Here is a 13,628-nt window from a genome sequence, read left to right as displayed (position 1 = left end):
CATAGTTCTCAACTGGGGATGATTTTGCCCCCTGGAGGACATTTGGCAATGACTGAAGACAGTAAAACATCATGAAAATTTTAGTTATTTTTCAAGACCAACTCAATTGTTATGACTTACTCCTCCTATCAGATTATACTACCTTATGTCACTCATATTAGTCTTGTATATGCACTCCATCAGAATGTGACACAATTCATTCTCCCTTTTTTTACATTTGTCTCCTCTTCTCTATTATAAGTCTAATGTAGTCTAATCCATGTATCCCATATATTGCCTAGAATGTCTTACACACAGAAACAATACAATTTGTGTTTGTTGAGTACACATTTGTTGAATGAATATATACTATTCTTCAAATCACTGATTCTACGGTCCTTGATCCAGTATTGAGGTACACATCAAAAGATCACTTCACAATACAAGTCTTACAGAATCTGAGGTCTTACAGACACTAGTTTTCACATTATTAGGTGTTCCCAGCGACTGCTACCCTCTGGGCATTCTTTCACCCCCAACTTCTAATTGCATGCGACTAGTTACTGTGTAAACTTGCCAGCTGCCTTAAATAGGGAAAACAGTTAAGAGTACATTTCTAAGGAATGTATTCGGTCTAAAGAGTTTGAATGATAGTCTTTTAAGGAGGTTAAGGGTTGGAAAATAAACTCAATTTTAGTACTCGAGTAGTAACAAGGGTATGAAAAACAGAAACCACTATGGCTATCCATAGGAAGAAATGGTCAGAGGCAAGGGAATCAGGAAAGGCTAACTAAGAAAGGTGATATATATGTATATATGGAGAGAGATAAGAAAAGATAATTACCTACTTTGATATGACAGACCAATATAGATTAGCTTAATTTGGCACTGTTAAAAACTCCTTAGCGCATCTAGTTGGCTCTGACATTAGGATGCTAAAGGACAGTTTACTATAGATGGAAAGCAAAACAACAATTTAAATTTCCCTTCCAGACTGAAATACTGCTTCTCAGTTGAAGATACAAATCTGGACTTCAGGGTGACTGGAGACAGATTTGGGATCATAAGCATACAGGTAATGGAAATGGATGAAGTCACTCAGCAGTAGTGAAAACCAAAAAAAGAAAAGTTGAAAATGTAGAGGATATACAGAGTAGAAGCCACTGAAGGAATTAATAAGCAAACTAAATCATTATGGTTTCCTCACATAATCCATATCACATTACGTTGGCTGTTTTATATGAGTTTACAATTAAACCAGATGGCTTTGTTTTTTCTCAAATATATTATTTTTTCCACCTTGATTTCAAGATCTTTAGTATATGAACCACTCTTCCCCATCTTTATATTTTCCTAAACGCATCACCTCCAGTAGTCAATGAACTTTTGATTCACTGAATTTAAACCTGGCAAGGAATTCCACTCCTTTCACCCATCCACCCCCCAAAAGCCCAAATCTCTCATAAAAGGGAAGTTTCTAAATTCCTGCATCAACCTCTGCAGGTAATCCTACCCTCACAACATTCTTGGCTACTAAGAGTGTGGGTTTAGAGAAATATTATTCAGTTGATCAAGGCTCATCAATGGGAAAACCTGGTAAGACTAGAGAGAACATGATCCTATGGCTAATTTCTTAATAGAGCAATAGAAAGCCAAACAGCTTTCGGTGGGGCATTGAGGGAAGAAGCATTAGAAACTAAGACTTTATGACTTTGGGGCAGATATGGCACCCAAAGAACTTCTGGTGTCATCCACCAAATGGTCCCAACTACTGATCAAATGCATTCAACTTGGTGCTGACTGCTTAACATTCCAAAGGTGAAAAGGAGAAAAGCAGAGATTACAGGGACCATCTACGAACGAACAACACATACCAGTAACCTGGGGCTAGGATGTTAAAATTCACATCATTACAAAACAAACCTCCCTGTAGGCCACATTTCCTTTTAATTTTCTTCTTCTCATCTAACCACCCCCTCTTTTATTTGAACCTAACGGTCATTCTCTTCACTATGTCATCTCATTTGGGGGTTTATTTTTTTCCCCCTTTTATCTGTATGGATCTGAGTGTATACATGCTAATGTGCCTTTGGTGGTAGTGGTTTACAACAACTTTGGGAAGGCAAGACTTTCATGTTGGGACTATACTGTGCCAACTCTTCAATTCTCTTTGAGATTACCTCATGAACTAAAGAGAAAGGTTTGCATGAATTGTTTTCTCAATGGTGGGTTTTAAATTGCTGAAGTGAGAAAGGATCCTCACTGAGCACAGCTAACCAGAAGTCAAAAAACAGATGATCCCAATTTCAAATGCTATTAGGCTGTGGATAAACAGGGAAATGGAGAGTAGTGCAAGAGGAAGGCTAACCTCATAAAAGGGTAAAAGGAAAGGGCAATTGCTGCCACAAGTGCACTGAAAAATAGATAAGTAAATTCAGACACTGGTGGCAGGTGGCGGAGGAAGGTGGCAAGGAATAAATGTTGAAGATTGGAAAGGTTAAGAGGTTAGCCTAGGTTGGATAAAATAAATGTAGGCTTTGGCATCAAATACCTGGGTTTAAATTCTTACCTGTAGTCAAGTGATCTTCAGCAATTAAGAGTATGATCTGAGCATCAGTATTTCCATCTAATTCATAATTTTAGGGTTACTGATATAAATACACTGCTTAGAACACAACATGGTATTCAGTAATTGGCAGCTTTTATAATTATATTTAAGGATAGAAGAGTCCAAAACAGAACTTTTGGTTTACCATTGTTGGCAGCTTTCAGAAAAGAGAAAATAGCTACAAACCAAAGAAAGAAGAGCCAGTCTCTCACAGGAGAAAGAGTCACAAGATTCACACTCAAGGCCACAAAACAGTGAACCTTTTACTAGATATTAAAGTTTAAAACCACACAGCTTAACAGTAATGTTAATTTTACCACTAGGTGGCAATGATACAGCTGAATTTCACTGACAAGGTTAATTTTAAAAACAGTGAGCAAATCCAGACATAAATTCCAAGAAACTTTTTAGTACATATTTTCATTTTAGAAAAATGAAAAAAATTCTATATACAATTTAATTTATAGCAAAATGTGTGATTATCTGATTCAATATGTATGTTAACTTCTGAGGCAATTCATGCAACAAATACAATTTTTAAACAGTTCTGGTCACAGTTAAGTCTTTTTAAAAAACCTAGACATATATCATGAAGAGAATAGAAATCATGGAAAGCTACAAGTATTTTTGAAGCTTTAGAGTTCTAAGAAAGTCATTATAAAATGCAAAGTATTTCAATGAAAAAGTTAAACCTTTCAAAAATGACTGATAGAGAACAATTCTTTATTTTTAAATTTAGGGCCAAAATATGAAATAATATGCAGACACTTTGCTTTTAAATTACATATGAAATTAATATTCATATAAGTAATATCTTTTCAATGTCAAATAAAACTACGTTGTTAAGCAAGTTTATCAAAATTCTAATGAATTCAGGAATACCTTTTTACAAATGTTAAAATAATAAATGATGAAATTCCTTAGAATCTGTACTTTCCATAATTATTTCTGCTTTCTTCATAAAACAGATAATTTATAGCTTATTAAAAATACTTTATTCATTTCTTCTTTTCATATCAAATAAGAGAAGGTATGACAAACTTTTTCAAATTATAGACATTTTCAAGTGCATAGTAAAAAAACCCAAAAAACAAAAAACTTACAAATACCCAAGATATTCCCTCACATATAGGGTGGGAGCTCACATCACCACATGTAACATTATAAAACCTGTACTATAATTAGATGAATAAATAATAAACCTATACTGTTATCCAATTAATAATTTAAAAAAAAGACCCAATTAAAATGAGCCTATTTATTCCCTTTGTATAAATAACCTAACGTTCCCTAAATTTTCAACTCCCAGTTTCTACAAATGAATAGGTCAGAATATCTTATATATAAGATTTCCAATAGTTTTCTAATTTAGCAATCACTTCCTATATTTACTTTACTTCCAGAAAAAAGTCCCCCCCAAACAAATGTAAGAAAAGCATGATTTCTAAGTTATTTTATTAATTCATAGATCAGTTTCTCCTTCAATTTGAACTTCATTTTGAATTATTATAGATCACCCTGAAATCTAACAATATAGCTATTTCTCATTCCATCAGTGTATACAAATATACAAAACAAACAACCACTTAAGATGGTTAGCACAAAGAAAGATTACTGTGGCAGCCCTCACAAATCAAACAAGAGATTTCAGGAAAGTGCTCAATCTGTTCACTGTTACCTGTAACTTCTGCTAGAAAATTTATGGAATGCCACTGTCATGGAAGGGATAATTGTAGATCTACAAAAGTGAATACATACGTATGTGTGATTTATACCTATACAGAATCAGCTTCTGATTATCTACACAGATAAAGGGACAAGAGATAGATGCTGCAAAACACATAATCCTCAAACCACTTCAGATACATTTTTCGTATCTGTATTTCACAGGGCTGTGTCTGAGAATTCAGAACACAAAGAAAATTAAGCCATATTGCAGAGATCAAGAGTTACACAATTACCAAAACAATGGTAATGCTGATATACCATTACTAACTTGACTTTGTCATCTTCTGTTTATTTCTGATGGTGGCTCGAAGTTTACGTATCACCAGTCTATCAGGCAGAATCATATCACCTTGTTGTTCTAGATAATCCAATAAATTTTCAGTCCATTGGAGAGCAGCTGCATGATTAATATGTTTCTCTGGAATCAGTTCTATTTCCTCCTCCTCATTTTCACTGGATTCGTCTGTCTGGCCTTGTGCTCTTCTGATGATTTCACTGTCAGTTAAGACTTCATAGCCTGGTTCAGTACTGTCCACTTCAAGCCATTTTTCAACGTTCTCAGGAGTCACATTTTCCAATCCTTTGGTGTGTTGTAAAATGGTAGCCACAGCAGCCACTGAGATATCTTCTTCATCAAAGTCCAGGCTTTCTTTTTCCTCTATGGTAGGGAGAATCTTCTTCCATGCTCTGCTAATGGTAACTGGCTTTACTAAATTCCATGCCATTGCTATTTCATAAAGTGCATCTAGCAGAGTTAGTTTCTTCCAGAATGATCTCAGGTCATTGCCTTCTTCCAAGTTGTTCTGGAGAAGACCTGCACGATAGTTTCTCTTCATCGTAGCTATGACTCCCTGATTTGAGGGCTGAATCAACGAAGCCACATTAGGTGGTAAATATTTAGCAAATATTTGGCCATCATCTGACCTCAGGACATTTTCATTTGGATGTGTTGGTGAATTATCCAACAAGAGCACAGCCTTTTCTTGCAAGCCTTTGGATCTTAAGTGCTCGCGAACTTGTGGCACAAAGATCTTATCAAACCATTGTCGGAAAATGGAAAGATCCATCCATGCACCTTTTTGGCTGAAATAAGAGACTGGCAGGTTTGAGGTGTCAGTTGACTTGAAGGAGCGAGGTTTCTTTGCTTTCCCCACAACACAAAGCTTAAGTTTGTGTAAACCTGTTCCATTGGCACAACACATGATAGTGACTCTTTCTTCAATTGACTTGTGCCCAGGGGCTGTGCATTTACCTTTGATTACTGAAGTCCTGGAAGGCAAGCATTTCCAAAACAGTCCAGTTTCATCTGCATTGTAGATCTGTTCTGGTTGCAAATTCTCTCGTTCAATAAAGTCTCGAAAGTTGTTGCAAAAATCTTCCACAGCTGTCTCATCTCCACTTAATCTTTCGTTTCTAATATTAATCTCTCTAATGCTGTGCCGCTGCTTAAAACGAGTTAACCAACCAGCAGAGGGGTTAAAATCACCATCCATTCCCAAAGCATAAAAGAAGAACTCTGCCCTTTTTGCACAAATTGGTCCAGACACGGGATTCCCTTTTGCTCTTTGCTGGTTGAACCATTCCAGCATTGCTCTGTCCAGTTCCTCATACATGGATGGCTTCATAGATTTCCTCTTGGCCAGAAGACTTGTGGAATCAGAACTGCTTGCGTAAGTTATAATCTTTTCCTTATTTTTTCTTATATCCCGAACTGTTGTCTCACCAATTCCATAAATCACTGCCAGTTGTTTGGAAGAACCTCCATCTTCAAGTTTCTTTATTATATCAAGCTTATCTTTAATAGTTAACACAACACGCTTCCGTTTCCCTGACATGGTGAGGCTCTGGGACTCAGGGACTCACCCCAGACTCACACAGAAGCAATCCTCTAAATCCTGCCTTCTCTCACAGACTCACTTTAACACAGCCTTACACACTCAGTCTTTCAACCTTACCAGGCACCTGGTGGCCCTGACCCCTTCCCTGGCTGGTCTGGGCTGGCAAAGAGACGGCAAAGGACGATCAGAGGGGCGGAAGTCTGAGAGAACAGGCCTTTAACTTTAAATGGGCAGTAGAGGAGGCCCCAAGTCACCGCGGATAATCCGGATTACAAACATTTGTTTTATTCCCCCAGTGGCCGCGAGAAAGACTATAACCCCATCGTGACCACAAGCCTCCTTCACGCCCAGATCCCGGGTCAACGGCCGTCACTAACCCCCGCCACACCCCAAAGTTACGGCAGAGAGCGGAAGAGCCAGGGAGTCGGGGACTGGCCCCATTCCCCAGGGGGTCGGTTACGTTGGATTCCTTCCCCTGCAGTCAGCCCCTTCACCGCAAGCCCCACTTCCCCGCGTTGGCGTACTTAGCCTACACAGTCCTCCCCGTTCCTCACTGCCCGCCGAGCTCCCTCTCCCCACCTCAGTTGGAATCAGGACCCCGTAACGCTCCCTGCCTAACGCGCGGCGACCGCTCCTCCCCCGACCACAAGCTCCCGGAAACGCCCCCTCCCACCGCCGGGCCCGCCCATAGCCCCTCCCAGAGGCGGGACTTCCCCCCGTCTCCGGAAGGAGGAAGAGCGTAGTCAGTCTGGACTGGGTACCTGGGCGGAGGCAAAGGTGGAGGCGGAGGCAGAGGAGATTTGGAAGGTGAGGGCGTGGGTGCGGTGCGGGCAAGCTTCCGGCTGCTGATGGTTTATTAGAAGGGCGGGGATAAAAAATTCCCGCCGGCGCTCTCGGGGTAGGCGGGACGGCTGCCCTCCGCGCGTCGCTCCACTTGCGGGCCGCCGGGGCAGAGCTGCAGTGGGCGGGGTGCCAGTTACTTCCGCGAAGGGGAAGTGGGCAGGGCTGATGCGCGGGGCTCCGCGGGTAATTTCGCGGGTTTCTGGCTTTTCCAAATCCTTGTTTGTTTTCTGGGAGCCGAGCTCCTGTAAGGTCCGGGGGTTTGTGACGTCCCGCGCACTTCATCGCGAAGCTCTGTCAGAGGGTCCCGTTTCTTAGCTACGGTGCCTCCTCCTTCCTGGGGGTGAGTAGCAGACGGGCGGGCGATCTGCGCCAGGTGTCTACATCCCGCCGAGGAGACAGGTTTGTAATCATGAAAATGACTGTGGTGTTAACTCCCGAGAGGCTCTATTCCTTCCTAGGCCCCTCATCCCTGCTGAATTTAGCGAACCATCTTCAGTGTTACAGATTTTAATGAATACTATAGTTGTCGGAGATAGCAAGCCGGCAGGATCCACTCTGTGCGAAATTTTGGAGTACTAAACCGTAAATCTAAGTAGGGGACATTGGCTTTCCTCCCTTTATGTTTTTCGTATTTTCCTATTTCCCACTTCTGTTTTGTTGTGCTGCCCTGTTTTCCAGCCAGTGGAAGAACTATGATAAATTTATTCACAGCACTGCGATAAGAACAAAAAAAGAATCATATTCTGTAGCCCTTAAATCATGTATTACGCTGGCTTGTTTTGGTGTCCCAAGTAATCTCGTGAGCTCCTTGGGAGCAGAGACCGTGTTGTTGAATTCTAGAAACGCCACAGCTCCGGAGCATGTGCTGGCGCATAGCATACATTCAGTGACTGTTTCTTTGGTTTATTAAGGTTTCCTCTCCAAACTGTCATATAAAAGGAAACATCAAGAGGGGTAATGTTTTACAAATAGGATGCATCCCTTCTGGTGGAATTTCAAGTAATGGCTGGGGTTCCACCACCCTTCAAATTTTTAAGTGTAAACTACCACCTACATTGTTCATAGGGCAAGTCGATGATTCCTAGAATGAATCTTTTCTTGATGAATTAACCTCAAACTTTAGAATAAAGGATATTTCTTCTGATGAGAAATTCAGGTGGCATCAAAGTACCCTTTTTAGTTGTAGAGTTACCATGCTAGAGAAAGAACACAAGCCTTATGGGTTATCGCCTTGACATTCTTTGGCAGACAGGATAGTATGTGCTATTTACATGATTTTAACCATGAAACAAAGATGTGATAGTATTGATCATCTTCATTCACTTATTTAATGCTCTCTGTGTGGAGTCCCTGTTTTTCTCTTTGCCTAAAGGTAAGGTATCATTAAAGAAGCTTGATAAAACTTTCATTTCAAAAAATTGAGTGTATACTCAGCATATATAGAAATTACATCCATTTGCATGGATTATTTTCTGAATGAATTATAATGATCAAGAGATGTCTTACCCATCAGCCTGGCTCTATCTTCTCATTTCTGTCTTCAGGTTCAGTTCACTCACCTTTTCCCTGTCATCCTTCTTCCCTCCCCAGCTCACACAGTAAAAGTATCCACACTTAAAAAGAGGAGCCAACCATAATCAAATTATCTTCCTTTTCAATGACAGATTTTTTGACGTTATTGATATAAACAGCAATTTTGAAATATGAGACGCCCTGGAAATTTGGCAGTTGGCCAAATGAAATTTGATTTGTTTACATAAAATTTGTCTCCTCAAACATTCAATACTGCAGCTTTCCAAAATAATTTTTTTCTCATCAGAGACTGCCTTTCTTTGGAATCTTTACTTTTTGACTCAGTGGGGAATCCCTTAAATTTTGTGGTCAGTGTCATCAGTAAGGTGGTAGAGGGAAGTCTGCAAGTTTTCATCTCTCTTGCACATTCTTTTCTTGCCTGTTAGATAAATAATTTACAGAAGTTTCTGGCCTAATTCATGTGCACTAAAATCCAGTTACATAATTTAAAAAGCATGTTTGTAAACTCTTAGTCAAACTATTTTAATGATTATTTTCAGAAACTAAAATTTAGCCTGAATGAGAGATAAAATAATGACTTCTTGAAGGCATAACTTTTCCTACCTTGTACAAATATGATATTGGCAGCAGTCATTGTTTAGCACTGGATGGGGAATCAGGAGATCTGGTTTCTAATCCCTGCTTTGTCACTAACGAGCTGTGTGATCTTCGGTAAGTCATTTAAACTCTACGTCCTTGGCTTTGATTTTTATAAATGAAGATAGACAATATCTTCCTTTTAGGATCATTGTCAGGATTTTAAAATATATTTGAAAATGTACTGAAAATTACTATACATATAGCGTTTTTTAATAGCTTAACTCTGTGCAGTCATAGATATTTGAATAGTGTGACATTCTTAATCATTTCTATTATTGTCATAGGAATCACCTCTTGAAATGATAACTGTCTTTTGCACATGGTATAGTTTTGTAAGATAATCATCTAGTGTGTATGAAACTGCTTTTGAGTACTAATAAAATCATCTTAATATTCCTCCTGTCCATACTTTAGTGTATCTACTGAGGCCATATCTGTCTTTTGTTTTCATAAACTTGTTTTCATTATTTCTCCCAATTCAGACAGATTTATAAAAAAGCCTTACCTTCTTATTGTAGTGTAAAGCACATGCACAGTTAGCTTATGCAAATTTATAACTATATATGCTTAAAAAATACTTCTTTGTATTATATGGCTTCAAAATATAACCTGCCTAGTTTATCTGGTGTTTAATAAAAAGAAAAAAAACAGTAATCTGTTTAAAACCTGAAAGAGAAACTGGGGGGACATATTTTGCAGCAGTGTGGTATACAATAATCCATACTTTGAAGAGTAATATAGAGATCTTTAAAAAGAGTAATTTTGACCACACACAGTTTTATTCTTTGCTGATTTTAATATAAACCTTCTGTAAAATGCAACCTAAGTGTAATTTCAAATAGCAGAATATTTGGTCTATGGACTAGGATTTGGTAGATCGCTGTTACAGTGCTGAAGGTATCTTGTAGCAGTTACTGTCATAAGGTCGCCTACATTATAATTTCTTGTGTATAATCTTAGCAACTGTTGTTGTTCTGATTTTATATGAGTTGTTACCATTATAGAAGCAGTCACATTGCCTTATAAACATAACAGAATTTGTGCAATGAAATGGGTGGTATCTCCCCCCCAACTAAAAAGATAATCATCTTGGGAAGGTATAAACTGGGTTCAGTAACACTGCCATTGCTCAAAAAATTTCTGGCGTTCTAGTTTTGGAATTACCATCAGAGTTTGCAGCACATTTAAAAAATATCTTTAATAGTAGTTAATCTTCATCTTTTCAAATTGCCTTTCATTTCTGGAAGCTGGTAACAGTCCCTTATAACTAAGACAAGTGAATAAAGTGGATATTTAAATGTCTCTTTGGGATAAAAAATGAAGTATGATTATTTTCATATTTTTTGAAAATAAAATAGAAAATCTCCAGAATATTCTGTGCCATCATGGAAATATTAGAACAATCAACCTCATAATGTGATTTCTTTGAAGGAGACAGCACTCAGTTGAATACATAAGTTCTTATATGTGTATTATGAGGTCAGTCTCATTGCATCGTGATCATATTTCTATTTTCCTTAGCAACCACAGAAGTATATATATGTTACCGTTTTTCTAGTTAAATTGTCTCTAATTGTTCTTTTACTGTATACTTGTGATAATTTTGATGGTGTTCACCCTTTTCTGAATGAGGAACTTAGATCATTTGTTTTCCTTCCCAGTACCATGCTCTGCTTCGCCATGAAACTTTTTTGTTTTTTCACCTATGTTATTGGATTGTTAGTAAGTTTTCTATTGGATTATATTGTATCTTTAACTTTTAATGGATTAAAGCCATTGCCATTTTACTAAAATATATGGAGGCTGAAATCTTGGTAGATAAGTTATCACTCAATTTTGCACTGTTATCTATTTTATGTCACTTAGTACTTTATAACTTTCTTCATATAAATGTTTAACTTTTATGTTATAATTCATGTAATTTATTCAGAATCCTTCTTTGCTTATGGGAGGAATCATTCTGTAATTCCACCCTACCTTTCTATACTGGTCTCTTTTTTCCAGCATAAAGCCTTTTTTCACACCTTTTTGGTCACACTTGTTATTAAACATGTCATGTTCATTCTCAGTGCCAAAGTTTTGACTTTATCATTTTTTCCTGAAATCCCTTTGTCGTTCATTCTTTCTGTTCAAATTTAATCAGTTCTTCAGCGGTCTATCAGATCATATCTGTTCAATAAAATTTTCAGTGAAACACTTGCTGTTCTGATCTTCCTGCATCTTTACACTTTTATTGCAGTTATTTTTTTATCACTCATTTGGTACTAAATGAATACTACCTTGCATTTTTCTTAATTATGAACCTCTATCAGCACAACATACAACATAATTCAGAATAGATGTTCATATGATGATTTCATAGATGTTCAATAAATTATTTGTTCCATAATTTGTTATGCAAATTATGCAACCATCTTCACTCAGATATTTCATGTGATTTTACCTTTGTGAACCATTTAATAACACCAAATAAATATAGTTTGTACCATAAATGCATTCATTGTTGTAATCTGGTTATCATTATTATATTCCTAATAACTTTATTTTGTAGAAGCTTAAGTGAAAATGGTACATATTAGAAGACATGAAACAAGGAAAAATTCTAAAACTCAAGAGTGTGAACAGAAATCTCGAGTGGATTGGAGGCGGACTAAAAGAAGTAGTCTCTCACAATTATGTGATAGTGATGATGAACTTGAGAGCGATGAGGAGCTTGATAGTGATGAAAGTGTTGACAATAATGAAAGTGTTGACAGTGACGAAGAGCCTGATAGTAAGGAGGGGCTTGATAGTAATAAGAAGCCAGAAAATGAAAGAGAGCTTAAATTAATTAAAGTTGAAAGTGAAGGAAACAATAGTAAGCATCTCATTAACACTGGCAACAGTTCAACATATGAAGAAGAAAAGAACAAAACCAAACATGGAAGTATTGACTTACCAGATCATGAAAAGCATTCAGGTCAAGAGGAAGATGATCTCAACAAACACTCTGGACAAATAACAGAGGAGGATTTAGAAGAAGAACACATCAAGCGAGGGAAGAGAAAAAGGACCTCCTCTGTGATGTACGACAGTGATGAAAGTGACGACAGTGATATCCTTGTTAGAAAAGTGGGAGTTAAACATCCACGTAGAGTGGTTGAAGATGAATGTTCTTCAGTGGAGATGGAGCAAAAAGAACCTGAAAAAACTTTAGCTGCAAGAAAGCGAGAACAGCTCCAGAAACTGCAAGACCTCTCAAAACAGAGATCTCGTCAGAGACGCAGTAGTAGTAGAGATTTTGAGGTGTGTTATATTTTATTGGTTTTGTTACTGTTTTTAACTTTTTAAGTATTTTATAAAAATCAAAGGGCTTGAGTCTGTTCTATTTCACAATAATTCTAAAATTTATTTTTTAGTCAAGTTTCCTTGAACATGTTTGATTGCAGTATTGTATCTAATAATATTTTTTATGAGCCTCATTCTTTCACTCTTTTTTAAAATTGAAAGACTTCTTTAAAATTTGGTCTTTCCTGTTTTTAATTTCTACTTATAATCTTAATGTCGATTTTAAACATTTTATTTCACTTACCAGGGTATATTATCTTCTTCCTAATTTCAAAAGTTCAACATTTAACATAAGATTTTTTTAACCTTAAAATATAAAATTAATTTCTACAAATCAGTTTTTTATTTCAGATTTAATCTTAATTTCACATCCATACTGACAATTTTTTTTTTTTTTTTTGCGGTACGTGGGCCTCTCACTGTTGTGGCCTCTCCCGTTGCGGAGCAGAGGCTCCGGATGCGCAGGCTCAGCGGCCATGGCTCACGGGCCCAGCCACTCCGCGGCATGTGGGATCCTCCCGGACCGGGGCACGAACCCATGTCCCTTGCATCGGCAGGCAGATTCTCAAGCACTGCACCACCAGGGAAGCCCCATACTGACAATTTTTTAAAGGTACACTTTACTAAAAATACTAAAAGGTATGTTTTAATTTAATTAGGACTCTGAAAAGAAATCCTGCCCAAGCAGTGATGAAAATGATGATGAGGAGGAGGGGAAGGAGGAAGATGATTATGAATATGATGAAGATGGAGATGATTATGTTATTGATGACTTTGTAGTGCAAGATGAGGAGGGTGATGAAGAGAATAAAAGCCAACGAGGAGAAAAACTGAAATTAGTAAAGCAGAATTCTCTTTGTAAGTTAAATATCAAGAGAATGTTTTATGACTTGTTCTAATCATGATATTATACTAAGTATCAAATCAGCCTTTTACTATCATGTTCTAAATCATTGATTAGGAACTGTGGTTTCATTTTCAGGTAAATTTGTCTAATAATAGTTTATTTTAGTGGTTTTGAGAACCCTTTACACTCTTAAAAATAATTGAGGACCCCAAAGAGCTTTTGTTTCTGTGGGTTATATCTATCAACATTTACCATTGTAGAAATACAAAAGAGAAATTTTAAATAT

The 13,628-nt window shown here is 37.4% G+C and overlaps 2 protein-coding genes across 4 annotated transcripts in view; one reads left to right on the top strand and one right to left on the bottom strand.

Moving 5' to 3' along the window:
- Positions 1-3,342: 3,342 nt before the first annotated feature.
- On the bottom strand, positions 3,343-6,796 carry JRKL (JRK like). Its single transcript, XM_060157907.1, has one exon. It carries the CDS (start codon positions 6,148-6,150, stop codon positions 4,579-4,581), a length of 1,572 nt encoding a protein of 523 aa, XP_060013890.1. The 5' UTR covers positions 6,151-6,796; the 3' UTR covers positions 3,343-4,578.
- Positions 6,797-6,918: 122 nt separating this feature from the next.
- Positions 6,919-13,628, top strand: part of CCDC82 (coiled-coil domain containing 82) — a 29,670-nt gene continuing 22,960 nt past the window's right edge. Inside the window, exons 1-4 of one of the 3 annotated variants that reach the window (XM_060160263.1) lie at positions 6,932-6,960; positions 7,286-7,395; positions 11,720-12,453; positions 13,155-13,353. In XM_060160263.1, the coding sequence (XP_060016246.1) occupies positions 11,734-12,453; positions 13,155-13,353 (919 nt within the window). In that variant the 5' untranslated portion in view covers positions 6,932-6,960; positions 7,286-7,395; positions 11,720-11,733. The other 2 variants (XM_060160264.1, XM_060160262.1) reach the window with 2 other exon arrangements.

This window comes from Lagenorhynchus albirostris, chromosome 9, assembly GCF_949774975.1.
Source record: "Lagenorhynchus albirostris chromosome 9, mLagAlb1.1, whole genome shotgun sequence".
NCBI classification, from domain to species: domain Eukaryota; kingdom Metazoa; phylum Chordata; class Mammalia; order Artiodactyla; family Delphinidae; genus Lagenorhynchus; species Lagenorhynchus albirostris.
The sequence above is the reverse complement of the archived record's forward strand: the minus strand, read 5'-3'. Positions and strand labels throughout refer to the sequence as shown.